The sequence below is a fragment of the Neodiprion virginianus genome, chromosome 2 (genome assembly GCF_021901495.1).
Source record: "Neodiprion virginianus isolate iyNeoVirg1 chromosome 2, iyNeoVirg1.1, whole genome shotgun sequence".
Taxonomy (NCBI): Eukaryota; Metazoa; Arthropoda; class Insecta; order Hymenoptera; family Diprionidae; genus Neodiprion; species Neodiprion virginianus.
Genome location: NC_060878.1, coordinates 7,320,604 through 7,336,110, shown reverse-complemented (window position 1 = coordinate 7,336,110; position 15,507 = coordinate 7,320,604). Strand labels below are relative to the sequence as shown.

Below are 15,507 nucleotides of genomic sequence, written 5' to 3'. Positions count from 1 at the left end.
ATTGAAAGTTGACGTAATTGGCTTTTTCACTGCGGTCATTCTAGTTACACTGGCCTGTCTTCTATTTACACTTGCGGCGGTACAGGTTATGCATGTACGTACATACATACATACATATATAGAAATTGATTTTACGACAGCTAAGTTTTGAAGTTTTGAAATTATCCAAATGTAATTTATTGCCAACGTAGCTGACTAGGGAGGAAAATTAGCTGTCGCAGAATCCATTTCGTTGTTGGTATCAGTCACGTTTTTATATAACAAATTCCCTACTTCTTGGAACTTGAAGTAGGATTCGAGAGATCACAATGTTATTTACTTCAAACGATTTTGCAATAGTTTAAGATGTTTCTCAACGATGGGATAGGGTTGACGGCTCAAATTTACGTTTAAATGAACGTTTGATAATACATAGTGAATTGCCTTGGATCTTCGAATATCACCTAAGTACCGTCAACACGTTTCACAGTGGTTAAAAAATGCTATCCGTAGTTTCCCTAGCGTCGTAAAACAATACTTAATTTCTAGTCGCGTTTCAAACTAGATTTTGTGCTTCTTACAACAATATAATCTGTGATCGACGTTCACTTTTTCTTGTTACGCCATCTGACGCACGCCCAAATGATTAGTAGAGCACGAGCCCGTGCTCCGGTGTCTTAGGAGTACGTTTTTACCAACGGAGCGTGGTTTCAATTGACTTTTGTAACTTACTTAATCAAACTGTACAATTCAAATCTCGTTCAGCAGATTGGATGTTTAATTGTACCCGCCATTGTGATTCGTCGAAGCTCAGATTTATGTGCCTTGAATTCGCCGGGTCGCATGTACCGTTCTCTAGTGCAAAGCCATAAACGCTGAAGGAGCGAGGTTGAGTGTTTCGTTACTTTATTCTATAATTTCTTGTCGCTCCTCCCCGCTGCACATTTAATCGACGTTTCTCCACGCTGAAGTCATTCGGCAGTTTATGTCACCAAGTTTTATCATTGAACTCTTAGTTACCATGCAAAGAGGTATGTATTTGTCAGATTGTTTACGCGTAATCACAATTTCAAAGCAATTAACCGAACTAACCGTGCCATTGCGAATTGCAACATAGTTACGTAGTAAACAAAGACACGCTTCGCGTCGCTCGTGACAGTTTACCTCACAGGGTATCTGAATCTCCGTCTATTTACAGTCTTTATTATTCGTGCAAAAAAAAAAGTGATTACTTACGACGCAAAACCTATACGGACTGTAATTTATATCTTAATATGATACGTATAGCAAACAGTGAGAGGTCATTTACCGGCTGTAATCACAAAAGTAATCAATCGGCATTCAGTGTTCATCTACATTCAGTAATTGACAATTTTTACGTTTTATGGATTCTACTTCGCAGATCATTAATAGAATTTTTGGTTATTTTTGTGACTTGTAGCTCGACTGCAGGGCTTCTAGTCTTTGATTTTATTCCTGACAATGTGTTTTTTTTTTTTTTTATCCTTGTAGATAAGTCATCAGTAAATCTTGATGCATCCTGGGAAAGAGCAGTGAGAGCAAATATTGTCAATAGAATCCACAAAATGACTTGGCTAAAGCAAACTTCTTCAATGCAGAAACAGTATGCTCTATTTTTATACATATATTTTTTTGTTCGTATCACCCGGTACAATTTTTTATGATCGATGATATGATATTTGAGTGAACGTTTCTATTATATCCATCCGATCTCTACGAAATATGTCTCGTGAGTTTATAGCTTGGTTTGCAGAATTTGAGAATTTATAAATTATGCAGTCTGATCATGTTACATATCTAACTATACATTTTTACAAAATGACATTTCAGAAGGTGCAGTTGAAATTAATTATTTTGAGTTTGCTTAAAATAAGGGTTAAAAAATCAAGCTGCTACAATTTTAGTGAGCTTGAATTTTGTGTCCTCAACACAACTAAATATAAACATGAGAAGCAGTTTTCTTTTCAACTATTGAAGGCTTACGTATGGTTCCTGAAATGAGTAAATTACTACTTGAACATAATTTAGCTACAGTGACTACATCGTTTACTCGTATATTTTTTACATGAATTTTACTAGCATCAATATCACAAATTTCAACTACAAAACGCAAATCACAAGGGTCATAATTTTGTGCTATTTTTTACCACCCCAAATCCCTCATGTGTACAATTCTGTCAAATCATACCTTCTTATTTATAACCGAATTCTTTACAAATTTTCTTTCATAAATATACATACATACGTCATTCCGTTTATCAGTAAGTCAAATCAGAATTGATAATTGTAAAAAATTTATACAAGAGGATCCAGAAAGAATCAATTTATGCACAAAATGCTCCAATGTATTTTAACAGGGTTGAGGATATGCTTGTAGTAAAAAAATAAACTCCCGACACTAAGAGATCTCTCCAACATTGTTGATAGGAAGACTTTTCTTTCAATTTGTAGGTTGAAAAATGTTGACTGTCGAAGGGATAATAGTGTAATAAAATTAAAGTCATATAAATTCAGTTGCTCTTTCTGAATCTCAATCTCAATTTCAGAGTAATTAAACTTGACCTCGAAATTTCTTTTTTTTTATGACTATTAGTATAAACTATTTAATAGAAAATTCGTAATTAAGAATAATGAAAATTCCGTCATATAGAAATGTCGAATATAAATGCTTCAAAAATTCAAACTGATCTTAAAAAGCGAAATATGCAAATGGATGATAATATTAGGGTGTAGAAAACTAAAATCAGATTACCACAATCGTGATTTGAGTGAAGTTTGATATTAAAACTGTTCGTTGAACGGCGTTTTTAAATGTTGACTAACTATACTTTCTAATGCAATAATTATCCGAGCTTAACATCTTTCGTTTAACTACATTGCGAGTATTGTGATGCATACAGGAATACGCGAAGATTAGCTAACGACCAGAGGGTAATATCTCTCAAAAAAACAGATGAGGATTATTTTTGCGGGACGCGAAAAGAAAAAAAAAAAAGGAAAAGGAAAGAGGAGACAGAACAATCGATGGAGGGATCAAAGCTTCAGCAAAATTTTCTCGAAAAGAAACGAACAGAGATTATGAAAATACCTTCAAACTCTGCTGCTGATGTGTTCGTTGACAAAAGTGTTTGGTCATCAGACACTAATGTTGCCAACAAGTTATTTGCAAACGTTCATTCTGTAAGGATTGACACATTGACAGAAGAAGAAATGCTGAGCCAAGCTCTGGCCGAAAGTATCGCTACCGCGCAATTAGAGCAATTTAAAAGATTGTCACCGAAAAAAGAAAATCGATGGGACGCTCTTTACGGAGACCACGACGACGACGATGCCGGCTGGTAAGATTAAAGACAATTGAATTAGTAAAATGTGTTACCATTTGGTATGAACAATGTATTTTAGTTCAGTTATCAAAAAAAAAAAAAATTAATTGACAATAGCAATTATGTTATCTCATGTTTTATAAAAGAGCTAATCAATATTTATATCTGAGGCAATGAACTAAGTACACAGGTATTTTTTCTTTTCAAATGTAGGGACAACGTGCAAAGAAATATGCCATCCCCGATTGAAAAGGCAATAAATAACATATCGTGTCAAAGAAAAAGTTTTAATAACAATAATAACAAAAATAAGAACAACAATACTTGTCCAAAGTCCGGTATACTGCGAAATTGCAAAGTAAACAGTTGCACCAACAGATCAGAGAATTTGGACTTCTGTTTCAAAAAAAGAAGCAGTATGCCCAACGAGGATATTAAAGAAATTCGATCTCCAAGAGTAGTTGCATTCAATGAATCGATTGATGTAAAAATTGCCTCAAGCGATTCAGGCGAAGACTGTGAAAGATCTGAATACCATCAAAAAAAATCGGTCGCAACTTTTCGTATCAATGACAGTGAACCACCAAATATTGATAAATATGGAAGACTTGACAGGTATTCTGAGCGTCGACTTTTTATGGGAAAAGGTGCTAGAATGAAGGAACAACAGTATATACAAAATATATGTAGCCTAGGCGTGGGAAACGTAAGGTCTCGAGATTCAGTACCGAATAATACGTCATCAGCAAAAGTTACGCAAACTGACAACGTTGGAAAATCCAAATCTGGTGAAGAAAATATCATTGATGTGAGAAGTGTAGGAACATCTGACCAAACACTTAAAAAACCATTATTCGCGAAAGATACAAAGTCTAGCATTGTTGAAGAATCGAATCATTCGATCCTAGAGTCATCTAGCAATAATTCATCAGCAGACCGACTCTCGGATCAAAGTTCGTGTGCTATTGGTAGTTCCACGGAATCCATTAACAACTGTTCAGCCCCTCCAAAGTCAGGGGCAGAAACGTCCAAGAGAACGGAAAGTAAAATATACGCCTTAAAAGAGGTAAATGGTACTGACAAAATTTGCGACAGAAATTTTAACGCTATCAATAAAGTATCGAAAAGCACAGAGCCGGAAAATATTCACCGAGTTCAATTCATATCATCGAGTACTCAGACAAGTTTTTCTGAAGTGTCGGAAAATGGAACCGAATCAAACGTTCCAAGGAAAAAGTCAACCTACATGCAAAATCTGCAAGAAGAACGTAAAGATCAGAAGTTAGAGTCCAAAATTTGTTATTCAGCTGACAATGTGACTGAGTCAACACTTCAAGGGAATAAATTTGATTCCGAAGCTAATTACGGGGTATGGGTTATGATGAGGGAAAATCCTTGCATGGCAAATATTCCTGCAACAAATTTGCAATACACAGATTCAGTTTTTGTCATTGAAAACCAAAAATCACCGAGTCCGGTGCCTTCTCAAAATTCACACCCACGATGCATAACAGGTGTGGAAAGTAATCTTGACCGTCAAAACTCGCTCGCTCTGAACATAAATTTCGACGATACGCAAAACCAGGATTTGTTAGCTCTGTACAATCAGTTTGCACTTCATGAGAATGGTCTTATACATCAATTAACGAATTACAACGCTTACCCTTTACCTGATCATTCAAATGTGGAAAAGGAAATGCAATGCCAGCAAGGAGATTGTGCTCATTCAGTGAATCCAAGTGGTACGCAATATTTACCTTACCAAAATGTTTGCCCCATGATAAACTCTCCCTATGGTCCATTCGATTACGTGCAAGATGACAAAAATGTGTTTTCAAGTACGCCTATTGACAATGAGTCACTGTTCATGAATAACAAAATATTACCGCCTTTTGACCCACAAACCTACCAAGAAAAAATTCGATCTGAAAAAAGTACACATCGTTGGATTAAAAACGACAAACTTCCACCAGGCTTTGCGAAGCATAGAGCTATCAGAAAAAATGATGAAGAAAACAATCAATTGATTATAAACTCATTGGCAGTAAATATGAGCGAAAATAATAGAGAAGAGGTTCAAAAACCAAAATCTATTAGACCACGTAATGAAAATTATTGTGCAGAAAATCTGCCGAGTCAGTATACTCAAAACAATCCTGATTATTATGATACACGAGCGCATAGTTTTAGCCCCTGTGCAAAGCAACAAACTCATAAATTGCCGACCAGATTTCAAAATCAAGGAGCAGCAAAGCGCCCAACAAGCCTACCAATACCTCATCCAATTTTAGGAGCATCTTTGCACCGTCAAGAACCGCAGGGTAAGATAAGTGACGTTGACATTGAACTTGAAAGATTAAAACTCAATGGAAATTTAGAATCACGCTGGACTGATGAATCGATAAGCATACAAAATCTGATCGAAAGTATGATTCCATCCATTTATAAAAATAATTATCGTGTCCAAGATGAACAAAGCCCAATATCAGAATCATACCACCTTCCGGGTTTCAACAATGTTATCAACGGGCACCACAAGGTTAACATGACGAACCCTAACCACCTGCCAGTAAATTTGGACCCAAGTATCCAGATAATGCAAGATGCAAGTCCTGGTTCTTCTGACGTTGATTTTCCTCAGTTTCAATCTAACATGATAAACTCGGGTAACACAACACCTTTGACTTCCATGTTGCCGCCTAATATGAACGCCAATACATGTCATAACATACAAAACTTGCAGCAAAGCAATGTCGCGTCACCAACTAATGCTTATCGTACTGTTGAAATGATGCAATGTCAAGACTCGCAAGAAATTCAGAGACCATTGTCAAATCATTTCGTGCACGCCATAGGCAGGGGTCGTGGAAGATTCACAAAGAGAGAGTCACAGTAGACTTGAAATAGCGTAAGCACAGACGTTCTTTTTAAGAGGAGAAACAAATTTTTTTTTTTTTTTTGTTGCACCTACGTTACGTTCGCAAAATTGCATTTAGTTGAGAAAAAAAAAGCCCTGACATGAACGAAAAAAGATATTCTAATCTGTACAAAACTGTCAATTTTCAAGTTCCTATAGCTATTTCTATTCAGTGTAGTTTTACACCAATGTTGCCATTGTTTTTTGTTTCCTTAAAATATTGTCTAGGTCAAGCGACTGCTGACTATAAAGTTTTTTTTTAATATTTTTATCATTCGTTTTTAATTGTTTATTCTTGTTACCTACCCAATGATTCTACCGCCAAAGTTATAATTGTTCAGTATTTGACTAAGTCGTGATAAAAATATATCGAAAATATATATTTGTATTAATCGTAAAGTAAATCCAGTTAATTGTTTTTTTTTTTTCTTGCAACAACATAGCATTACATTCTTAGAGTTAGATTGATCTATTCATACTTTTCTTTTTAAATTTCAATTCTTTCTCACAGTAGTTTCTAAACATTTTATCAAGACATTAATAATCTAATCCGATTTTCAACCACCTAGTGATATCGTTCCTAATACTTATTTGACCGTTTTTGTGAAACATGTCTTACACATTTACTATTTTATAGTATCACACAAAAGTACTACGTTGATTTCTAACAAAACAAGCCTTTTCCGGCAAAATATTGACTGATCTTGTTGTTAGTGCAAGTACCTCACAAAAAAAGGCCTCAGTTAGTATCATGTTTTGTTTTTCTCTCTTATTTTTATTTTATTTAACCACCTGTTATTACATTATTTACATTTATCACCAATATTCTTATCGTTTACAAATTAGTATTACGTTGTATGAAAAAAACACTAGTGATTAAAATAACCATTATAAAAGTTCATTTTTGTAATAAAACATCTACTGATATATGTATACCATTTAGTACGCTTGCAGAACTTTACACAAACAAAAATTATTTACGTATTTCACACGTATCAGGAACTTGGCAAATCGCGTCTTATAATTAGTGTTCAAATATTACTCTCTGTACTCAGCACACTGGGTTTTATTTTTTTCTTAAGTATAGTATATAAACATTTTTCACACAAATGCTTGCTTTGGAAGATTTGAACGGCACGTAAACAAATATTGATAATCACATTATACAGTTACTCGAACGTAAGCTGTCCACTGTACACATATTCACAGGGGAAATTATTTTTTTTTTTGTATTTCATAAAACTGAATTGCAATTCTCTCATTCGTAAAATTTCGTGTCTAGTCTTATCACAAATTCGTGCTAGCTGTGTCGATATCTGTTGATCTCGCTTTTGTCGTTGAATTTGTCATGTGATTCATTTCCAATCTCGTTTCACTTCCAAGCGAATTTGTGCTTTCGACTTGCCTGAGGATCGAAATTAACTCACTTTCCGAATTTGCCCATAAAATCGGATTCTTTGAAATCGATTGTATACTGGCCAAAACTTCCGGTTTTGGATTCAGCATTATCAAGTGACAACCCTGTTTCGATAGGTCTGACAGGACCGAATTTAATCCCTATAAAAAAAAAAAAATTAATTTATATTTGCCTATCCGTCATCCATTATACATATACTCATTACACCGAAGTGTAGTTCAATTTTTCTCGAAGTACAAATCATTGAATACCTGAACCGCCGTGAAGTCTATCCTGTCTACGTGTTTGCAGTCTAGGACAATGTTAGTAGGTCGTTTTGAGGGTTTCATGCTATTGTCATCCTGAGATAAGTTCTTCGTTAATTTTTCTCTCAAGTGGTCGATGGCCGGAAAGAAAAGAGCTCCACTAGGTTGTATGGTAACATAAGCCGGCTCAGACTGCTAGATCACAATTAAGCACGCGTCAAATTTTTATTAATTTTTGATTATCAGGACTCTTGATCGCTACGTTTATCGTTCACTCACATTTTTCTGCTCCACAGCGATGTGCGGTCTGGCGTTGAAGTAAATTAGAATAACGACATCGATCGCAACTCCGATGAGAATTCCTAACTCGACACCAACGAATAAGCATGCGAGAAACGTGCCCAGTGCCGGGATCAAGTCCTTTCCTGTGATAGGATTAACGAAACGTCTAATTTAATATGCTGTAGGCGAAAGAGAATCGTCAAGAACGGGGTTTGTTGTGAAAATAAAAGTTTTCGAGGGTAGGCATACTCACTGCTGCATTTCCAGATCGGTTGTATTATACTAATGTCGACCATGAATATCACCGCGCAAATCACCACCGAACTCAACGTCGCTTTCGGAATGTAATAGAAGTACGGTGTCAGCAGACTTAACGCCAGAATAACCAAAACACCTGAAAAATATGATCGCAGAAAGTACGAAATCACACGGAATTATTATGTTGTATGTCATTGAATGTAATCCTTGGTTTGCGTGACTTTTCAAAGAAATAATTCACACTCAAGTAACCGTGCAACGTAATAACGACTTTGAATCGCAATTAACAATTATGACCAACGCGAGATGAATCCAGAGACTGAAAGTATCGTATATACACTTCCTCATAATCTAATTACCACTCTGATGTTAAGCAATTAAATCAGCTATCGGTACACCGGTGACCCTTGATGCTGATTACGACATTACATTGGAGTCGAGTACCCTTGAAAATTCGATACAATCGTAATCGGATAATTATTTACCGAATTTTAGAAGGGTCCTTCTCTTACGTAACAAACGATTTGAACAAAAAGCAACGCTTTTTTGTAAACAGATGTGGAAAGGGTCTGACAAAGTTATCATCGTCTAAATGACGTGACCATTTGTTCTGTCCAAATTTAACTTGAAATCGATGTTTTAAATCACAAAACATGTTGTCAATGCACGTTTTTAGAATTTTCTTCTCGATCCGATGTTCTTGCAAAGGAAAAGGGATAAGATATTTCATTTACGAAAAGTCGTACCTAAAAATGTATATTGCGCCGTAGCTGGTCCATATAGAATGTTTTTAATAAGGTTCGTAAGTTGATGCAAGATAATGCGAAGTCGTGACTCACCTGAGTACAATCCACCCAACGGACTCCTGACGCCTGAAGCGTTGTTCACAGCACTTCGTGAAAAGGATCCAGTGACCGGTATCGAGCTGAAGAAAGAACCGACGACGTTGCAAACCCCCAAAGTAAACAGTTCTTGCGTCGCATCCAAGACCTTGCCATGAGCTGTTGATCAGAGGTATCAAGATACTACAATCAGCCGTGAAAATAGTGAGGTTTATTTTTTGCCACTGTAATGTCACAAATACACCTAACGTACAGAAGGCTTTAGCGATGGCCACGTTTCCGATCACCGACACCAGCGGGACTACGATGATCCCGGTCCTCAGGGTTTGGCACATCTCGAGGAAGCTGACCGTGTGATTTCCGGAAACCATGGAAAACTGTGGTGGACTAACCGCGGGCAGACCAGCCCGTATGTGGCCCGTCAATTTGAAGGGTACAACCGAGTATATCTCGAACAGGTATCCAGCCACAGCGCATGAAACTACAACCAAAGCGTTCCTCGCCGTTCCAATGAACCAAAGGCACTTGGTAACGTGTTGATTGGTACACTTGCATTCTTTGATTCGCTGGAATAGATTCACCAAGACGAAAGTTTGAAAGGTATGTTCGCAGATTCTTGCGTCTTGGGTTCGACTGACTTCAAGGCGTGCTCACCTTGAGTACCAGCAGCACGGTGATGCAGCAGCAGGAAAGGATCAGATCGGGGATTCGCACCGTGTGAATCGACTCGTAGAGTCCCTTCCAAATCTCTACAAAACCCTCTCCGTGGGCAGACACCCCCAGGAGACCCTTGATCTGGCTGCAGGCGATTATCAGACTGGCCGCCGACGTGAAACCGGATACTACCGGCGCCGAGACAAGCTCCACCAGGAAGCCGAGCCGCAGAATGCCGAGAAGCAAGGTCACGCATCCCGAGAGAAAGCAGAGGAGAACGGCGAGTTCAGGGTATCCTCTGTAAATCGAAAGAAGTAACTAGCAAAACACGAATTGATTCTGTAAGTATGATGATTGTTTCACCGATTGGTAGACCGTAGCCTGGTTTATTTCTTTTGGAAATCGTTCCGAAAAATATTTTGCTGCAAAGTATGATTGTGAAGAAGAAACTCGTTTACACTCGAATACCAGAAATGAATTATTTATCGTTTAGTCATGTTCATTTTATAATATTATGTAGGTGTTATGACGAGCTCGTAATCAGCAGTCGGTTTACATGCGTCAATGTTCAACACATAACTTTGTATACAAACATATGAAACTGAGGCATTACTGTCACGCGAGCACGGATCGAAGGGTAAACGTATAAATTATCAATTTGCTTATCGCTTACTTTGCGTATGTGAAGGTGAGCAACGATATCAGAGCTGTTGGTCCGATGTTTACTTCTTTACACGTACCAAGAACGATGTAAACCAAGCTTCCGGCAAACGCGCTGTACAGTCCAAACTGCGGTCCGAGACCTGCCAGAGCCGCGTAGGCGATTGCCTGTTTCAGACAACAAATATTTTCTTATCCAGAGCATGTGCGTAATAGATAGATAGTGTTTATTAGGCTCTGGGATGAAGACCCCATAAGAATTGCAGGAGGCGTATACAATACATGAGTGGGATAGGTAGTAGCCATGGCAGCAATGTAAAGAGTGCGTAGAAAGAAGACTATAGAATAAATTAGATAAACTTAAAAATTAGTGTAGATTAGGAGTAGATTAAGTTAGTCTTGGTCTCAAAAAGCGCAACTTGGTAATTTGACGGGTAAAAAAGAAAGAGAAAAGACGTGACTTGAATGGTTGATCATGTTTCACGTCACGCGACGTTCCGACGATATTGACTTAACGGCAATTGAGGATTATTGCAACTCATTCAATAAATTACGCTGGTTTTTCTCACCTGAGGAATCAGAGTGAGACCGACTGTGATGCCGGCCACAAGGTCACTGAGGGCATCACCAGATGTGTAAACCGGGAGCCACACCGTTATCGGCAATCTTCGCTTTGCCAACTCCAAAAAGTTTATCTTTACCATTTTCTGTTACGGGGAGAAAAAGAAAAAAAATTCATAATCATTAGTTCATTTTGTAAGTACATACATACTCTATAGTCTTTCAACCTTGGCGTGTCTTGATTTTTTTTTTATTTTTTTTATTTTTGACATATCAATGGGTACAAAAGACCCAGTTCCTAGTCGCGTTTCACGCTCGAAGCAACCTGATTATAGAATCGCACCCAGGAAAAGTGTAACGAAGTTTTTGTATGTCTTGTTTTTTTTTTGTTTTCTTTTTTTTCATACTAATTGCGTGATTCCGTGACTTTGCATTAAATTTTACATGTGTCAGATAAGTTTGACCGATATTCAAAGGTTCATTAAGATTCGTTACATACGAAGCATTATTTACTCCGGCTGACTCGCAATCAATCCACGATTGTGGTCAGGACGTTATTATTAATCACTCAATTTTTTCGTCCTTAATCCGACGATTGTATTATCTGTCCTAATTCACCGTTGCATCTAATATTGTTCGGTGTGTTTTACATCCATACCGACTAAACTTGTTCCCCCTGAGGATGAGACTCGACTCCAATAATCACTAGTAAAATAGTAAATTCTTTCTAATCTAAAATGCTGCAGAAATACCAATGAGAGGAGCACTGACTCCAGGCCATTAGTATTGTAAGCTAAAAAAGTGCTTCAAGGCCCATTGTATTACGGTACGTAATAACATGGTGATTAATCGGAGATCAAAGATCTGTGCCGCGGATAGATTCGCTACGTGAATTGCACAATAAAAAAGATATTTAAAAAAAACTGTCCGGTGATTACGAAGCAGAATGTTTTTCTCAATCAGGTGGATAGTTTAACACACCAAAATAGCAAGTCACGTAGTCATTTTCCTTTTAATTGAAAATTTGGTTTGTCAGCTAGTTCCATATACCCAGATCTTACAATTTTTGCCCTTTTGAGTGAGAACACCGCACTATTGCATTTCACTGACTATTTTTGTAAAGCTGATGCGATTTTCATCATTGCTTTAATGATTGAGTACCAAGCGAGACAACACACAGTTCGGTGCGTGTAATATGCTGATCTCGTCGTAATAATTCTGTCGAACGTTTTTTAACAAGAGGTAAAGCCCATGTACTACCTCGACCATCGCGATTGGCAATGAGCGTGCGATGAGCCATACACGTTGCGCGTTATAACATTTACATTCCAACTACGCGTGCATGGTATCGCTATGGCACGCCTCACACCTCGCGTCGCAAACAATTTCTTCGAAAACAACTTATAATCATTCAAAGCTTTTCTCAAGCTTCGTTATTTTCGTTCGATAAAGGAGTGACATCGTATTTCTTTCTCTACGCAACAGACAGAGAGAGAGACAGAGAGAGGACTTTCTTAACTCGATCTATGTCCAACACCCTGATTGTATGTACAAGCATTACCGTTTTCCGAGAAAATTAATAAAAAAAAAAAAACAATATAACGTACCAGCGCAAGTCTCGCCCGTAATTGTTTCGTGTTCGTCGCGTTGTCGGTTCATTTTTCCATTACTCTTTTTATCCGAAATCGAAAGAGCTGCTTTATCAGCTTTCTTCTCCACTTTCTCTCTTTATATCGATCTTCCTCTCTGTTTCTGCACATTCTACAACTCCATCGTATTACTTTTCTCGATTTTACTCTAGGCTGTCAGCTTCCACACGTACAGAGTGCCGCAATTGTTACGCGTAACGATTCATAGAGCAATAAATGTATATATACTGTGTGTACGAAGCCTTGAACTTTACAAGTTCTGTTATTCAAAAATGAAAAGTAGATGTATGCTCGCGGTTTTCTGATACATTCTTTTTTTTTATCACTTATACTACACGTGGGGAATTCCATGCGAAGCCATCCAACGTCTGACTCTCACTATATTTGATTTTGTCTAAAAAATTTTATGCCATTATCCCAACTCTGAAACAATACTGTAACGTTTATCTTATGGAAGGGAATGGCTGTGCCAATTGACTGGGGACGAGATGATATTCAAAGATCTTAATTAGGAATGGAATAATGCAAGAAATTGAGATACAGTTATCATTTAATAGTCCAAAGCAAGATGAGCTAGCAAGCGGAAACGTTGAACAAAAAAGAAAAACGCATGCATTGATGCATTCGGTCATCCGTACAATTTAAAACGAGAAAGGTATTACAATTCTCTGCAACTTTTCTGATTAGAGTAAAAGGATTTCTTTATTAGTCTTCATCGTAGAAGCGGAAAAACTGCGAATAAAACGGATTTTTCGCTTTTAAAGATCAATAAAAAAAAAAATTAAAATCCTTCTCTCAACTCAGAATTACTAACACGTACGTTTTAATCTATAAGCCGTACTTCATATTGTGGCACACTTAGTTTTCAGATGGGATTTTGAGCCACGAAAGTGTCTATTATTTTCTATATTGATTGGTCTATACCTACGTAGTTTGCTCTTTGTCCAAAGTTTTGTTTTTGTGTCTTTATTTCGTAAAACCGTCAGAGACTTGAACGCTAAAAATAAACCACAATTATAGTCTCTTCGATTAGAAAAATAACCTCATTAAATTTTACGTCACTCGTGTTCAATGTGCAAGTAAGCGATAACAATGACGTGAGAATTCAACGTATTTGGGAGGTTCAAAAAAAAAAAAAAACTGCGGCCGCATGTCTCTGCAGTACATACAGATGATCACTCGCTAATTTACATTACATATTTCTTTATGGACTGCCTTTCACTTCGGTACAGGATAAAGTGAAAAGAGATACCGCATTTCGTGGATTTCTGACTTGTGATGACGAATGATGGTCTAATAGTGACTTTTGATTTGTATTCGAGTAATAAAACAGACGAAAATCGACATTGCAATCGATTTCTCACAGAGAATCAAGTTATGGTAGAAGTAAAACGGTACGTACGATTTCATAGTACATCGTGAGATGATATGTTTGAAACTATTGGTCAATTCGCGTGTAGTGAAAAATGATTGCGTGAAAGTATATCATGATTGATAATTACTTCGCTGTAGGCTCTTTTGCCAATTGTAGCCGTTTGGCCGTTCGAAATGAACCATTGAATGGATTTGAAAGCGGATGCAATTTCCGTGTGAATTGGCACTGATTCTTCAATCTCTTTGCTACAAGCCATGCAATTTCAATTCCGTCATTCACTGCACTGTATAATATTTTCTCTATACATTTCGAAAACGCAGTAGCTGGTGGTAATAAATTTATCGATCAACTCAACGTCCGTGAAAAATAGTACAAAACAAATTTATTCTGACAAAAATATTTTTAACCAACTTGATTTAATTGGTTTCGGTAAAAATATCAACTTACGTATTCACAGCCTGTTTTTCTGGCTTAAAATCGTTATACCGAATACCGTCATGTGCAGTTGCGTTTTTAAATCAGACACTTGACTCTACGCGTAGAGTTTCACACTGTCACAAAAGTGCAACGTCCGCGGAGAAATAATTGTAGCCCTCGATAATAGAATTTGCATCAGTTATTCGTTACACGTTACACGTGACACGAACCCTGTGTGTTAAAACATGTATTACTCACCATTTGAATATGAAAATCACTTCAACGCGACGCGCGTATTAGAATAAAGACAAAAACCGACACACATAAACCCACAGAAAACTTAACTAGTACACAGATTTACTTCCTCGGTTCTATTACACTCAACGAACGAACAGTCGGTATTTGATGATTAGAAAATACTCGTTGTACCGTGCTAATCAGTACTCCAGATACTGTACTGTAATTACCAGGCTTGATATAATTGGCACTGTAAAAAATGGCGAGTATGCTTGATTGTAAGAGTATAACAAAATTTGTACAACGTATTCGGGCTCACTCGGGTAAAAGAAGCGAAGGAAAACACTGCTGACCAAAAACTTATCGCAAGGTGGTAAAGGACGACGACTTTGCGACATGAAACCCAACCACTTGTTCATTCCCGAACGGACTCACCTGCATAGCGTAGCCGGCAAAGTTGCGGAACCGTTTCTTGAATCTTTGTGCGGCAAATGGAGCGCATGCGCAAAGGGAGTCTTCGCATCTTGCGCGTGTGTGTGCACACCTACGTGTATCCCTGTCAAGCCGAACTCTACCATTCTCTGCAATTGCTAAGGCAAATTGATCTTTTCATACGCGATCATGATGCTGCTGTAGCATCCTTCTTCTCTCCGTCGCTCCTTGACAGCCG

General features: G+C 37.5%; 2 protein-coding genes across 8 annotated transcripts; one reads left to right on the top strand and one right to left on the bottom strand.

Moving 5' to 3' along the window:
- Positions 1 to 807: 807 nt before the first annotated feature.
- LOC124297143 (uncharacterized) lies at positions 808 to 6,688 on the top strand. Of its 4 annotated transcripts, XM_046747833.1 has the most exons (5): positions 808 to 1,010; positions 1,492 to 1,603; positions 2,901 to 3,338; positions 3,537 to 5,644; positions 5,792 to 6,688. In XM_046747833.1, exons 1-5 carry the CDS (start codon positions 965 to 967, stop codon positions 6,217 to 6,219), a joined length of 3,132 nt encoding a protein of 1,043 aa, XP_046603789.1. In that variant the 5' UTR covers positions 808 to 964; the 3' UTR covers positions 6,220 to 6,688. The 4 variants fall into 4 exon arrangements, with proteins under 4 accessions (XP_046603789.1, XP_046603786.1, XP_046603788.1 ...); XM_046747830.1 differs by having other exon boundaries at positions 3,537 to 6,688; XM_046747832.1 differs by lacking the exon at positions 808 to 1,010 and adding an exon at positions 1,168 to 1,236 and having other exon boundaries at positions 3,537 to 6,688.
- A 348-nt stretch (positions 6,689 to 7,036) lies between these two features.
- Positions 7,037 to 15,293, bottom strand: LOC124297144 (sodium-independent sulfate anion transporter-like). 4 transcript variants are annotated; one of them, XM_046747834.1, is made up of 10 exons: positions 15,273 to 15,293; positions 11,168 to 11,305; positions 10,612 to 10,766; positions 9,939 to 10,236; positions 9,538 to 9,850; positions 9,282 to 9,443; positions 8,438 to 8,578; positions 8,182 to 8,327; positions 7,909 to 8,097; positions 7,037 to 7,797 (listed from the first exon to the last, which is right to left on the bottom strand). In XM_046747834.1, the coding sequence occupies exons 1-10, from the start codon at positions 15,276 to 15,278 to the stop codon at positions 7,528 to 7,530; spliced, it is 1,818 nt and encodes a 605-aa protein (XP_046603790.1). In that variant the 5' UTR covers positions 15,279 to 15,293; the 3' UTR covers positions 7,037 to 7,527. The 4 variants fall into 4 exon arrangements, with proteins under 4 accessions (XP_046603790.1, XP_046603791.1, XP_046603792.1 ...); XM_046747835.1 differs by having other exon boundaries at positions 7,909 to 8,094; XM_046747836.1 differs by lacking the exon at positions 15,273 to 15,293 and adding an exon at positions 14,859 to 15,259 and having other exon boundaries at positions 7,038 to 7,797.
- Between the last annotated feature and the right edge of the window lie 214 nt (positions 15,294 to 15,507).

Bases quoted from the DNA above. Each gene is read 5' to 3' on its own strand.
- LOC124297144 (XM_046747834.1), bottom strand. The intron at 10,767-11,167 runs GTGAGAAAAACC...TGTCTGAAACAG, and splicing joins GTCTCACTCTGATTCCTCAG to GCAATCGCCTACGCGGCTCT. The intron at 10,237-10,611 runs GTAAGCGATAAG...TTCGATTTACAG, and splicing joins CTCACCTTCACATACGCAAA to AGGATACCCTGAACTCGCCG.
- LOC124297143 (XM_046747830.1), top strand. From the start codon at position 965: ATGTCACCAAGTTTTATCATTGAACTCTTAGTTACCATGCAAAGAG. The intron at 1,604-2,900 runs GTATGCTCTATT...TGATGCATACAG, and splicing joins ACTTCTTCAATGCAGAAACA to GAATACGCGAAGATTAGCTA. The intron at 3,339-3,536 runs GTAAGATTAAAG...TTTCAAATGTAG, and splicing joins GACGACGACGATGCCGGCTG to GGACAACGTGCAAAGAAATA.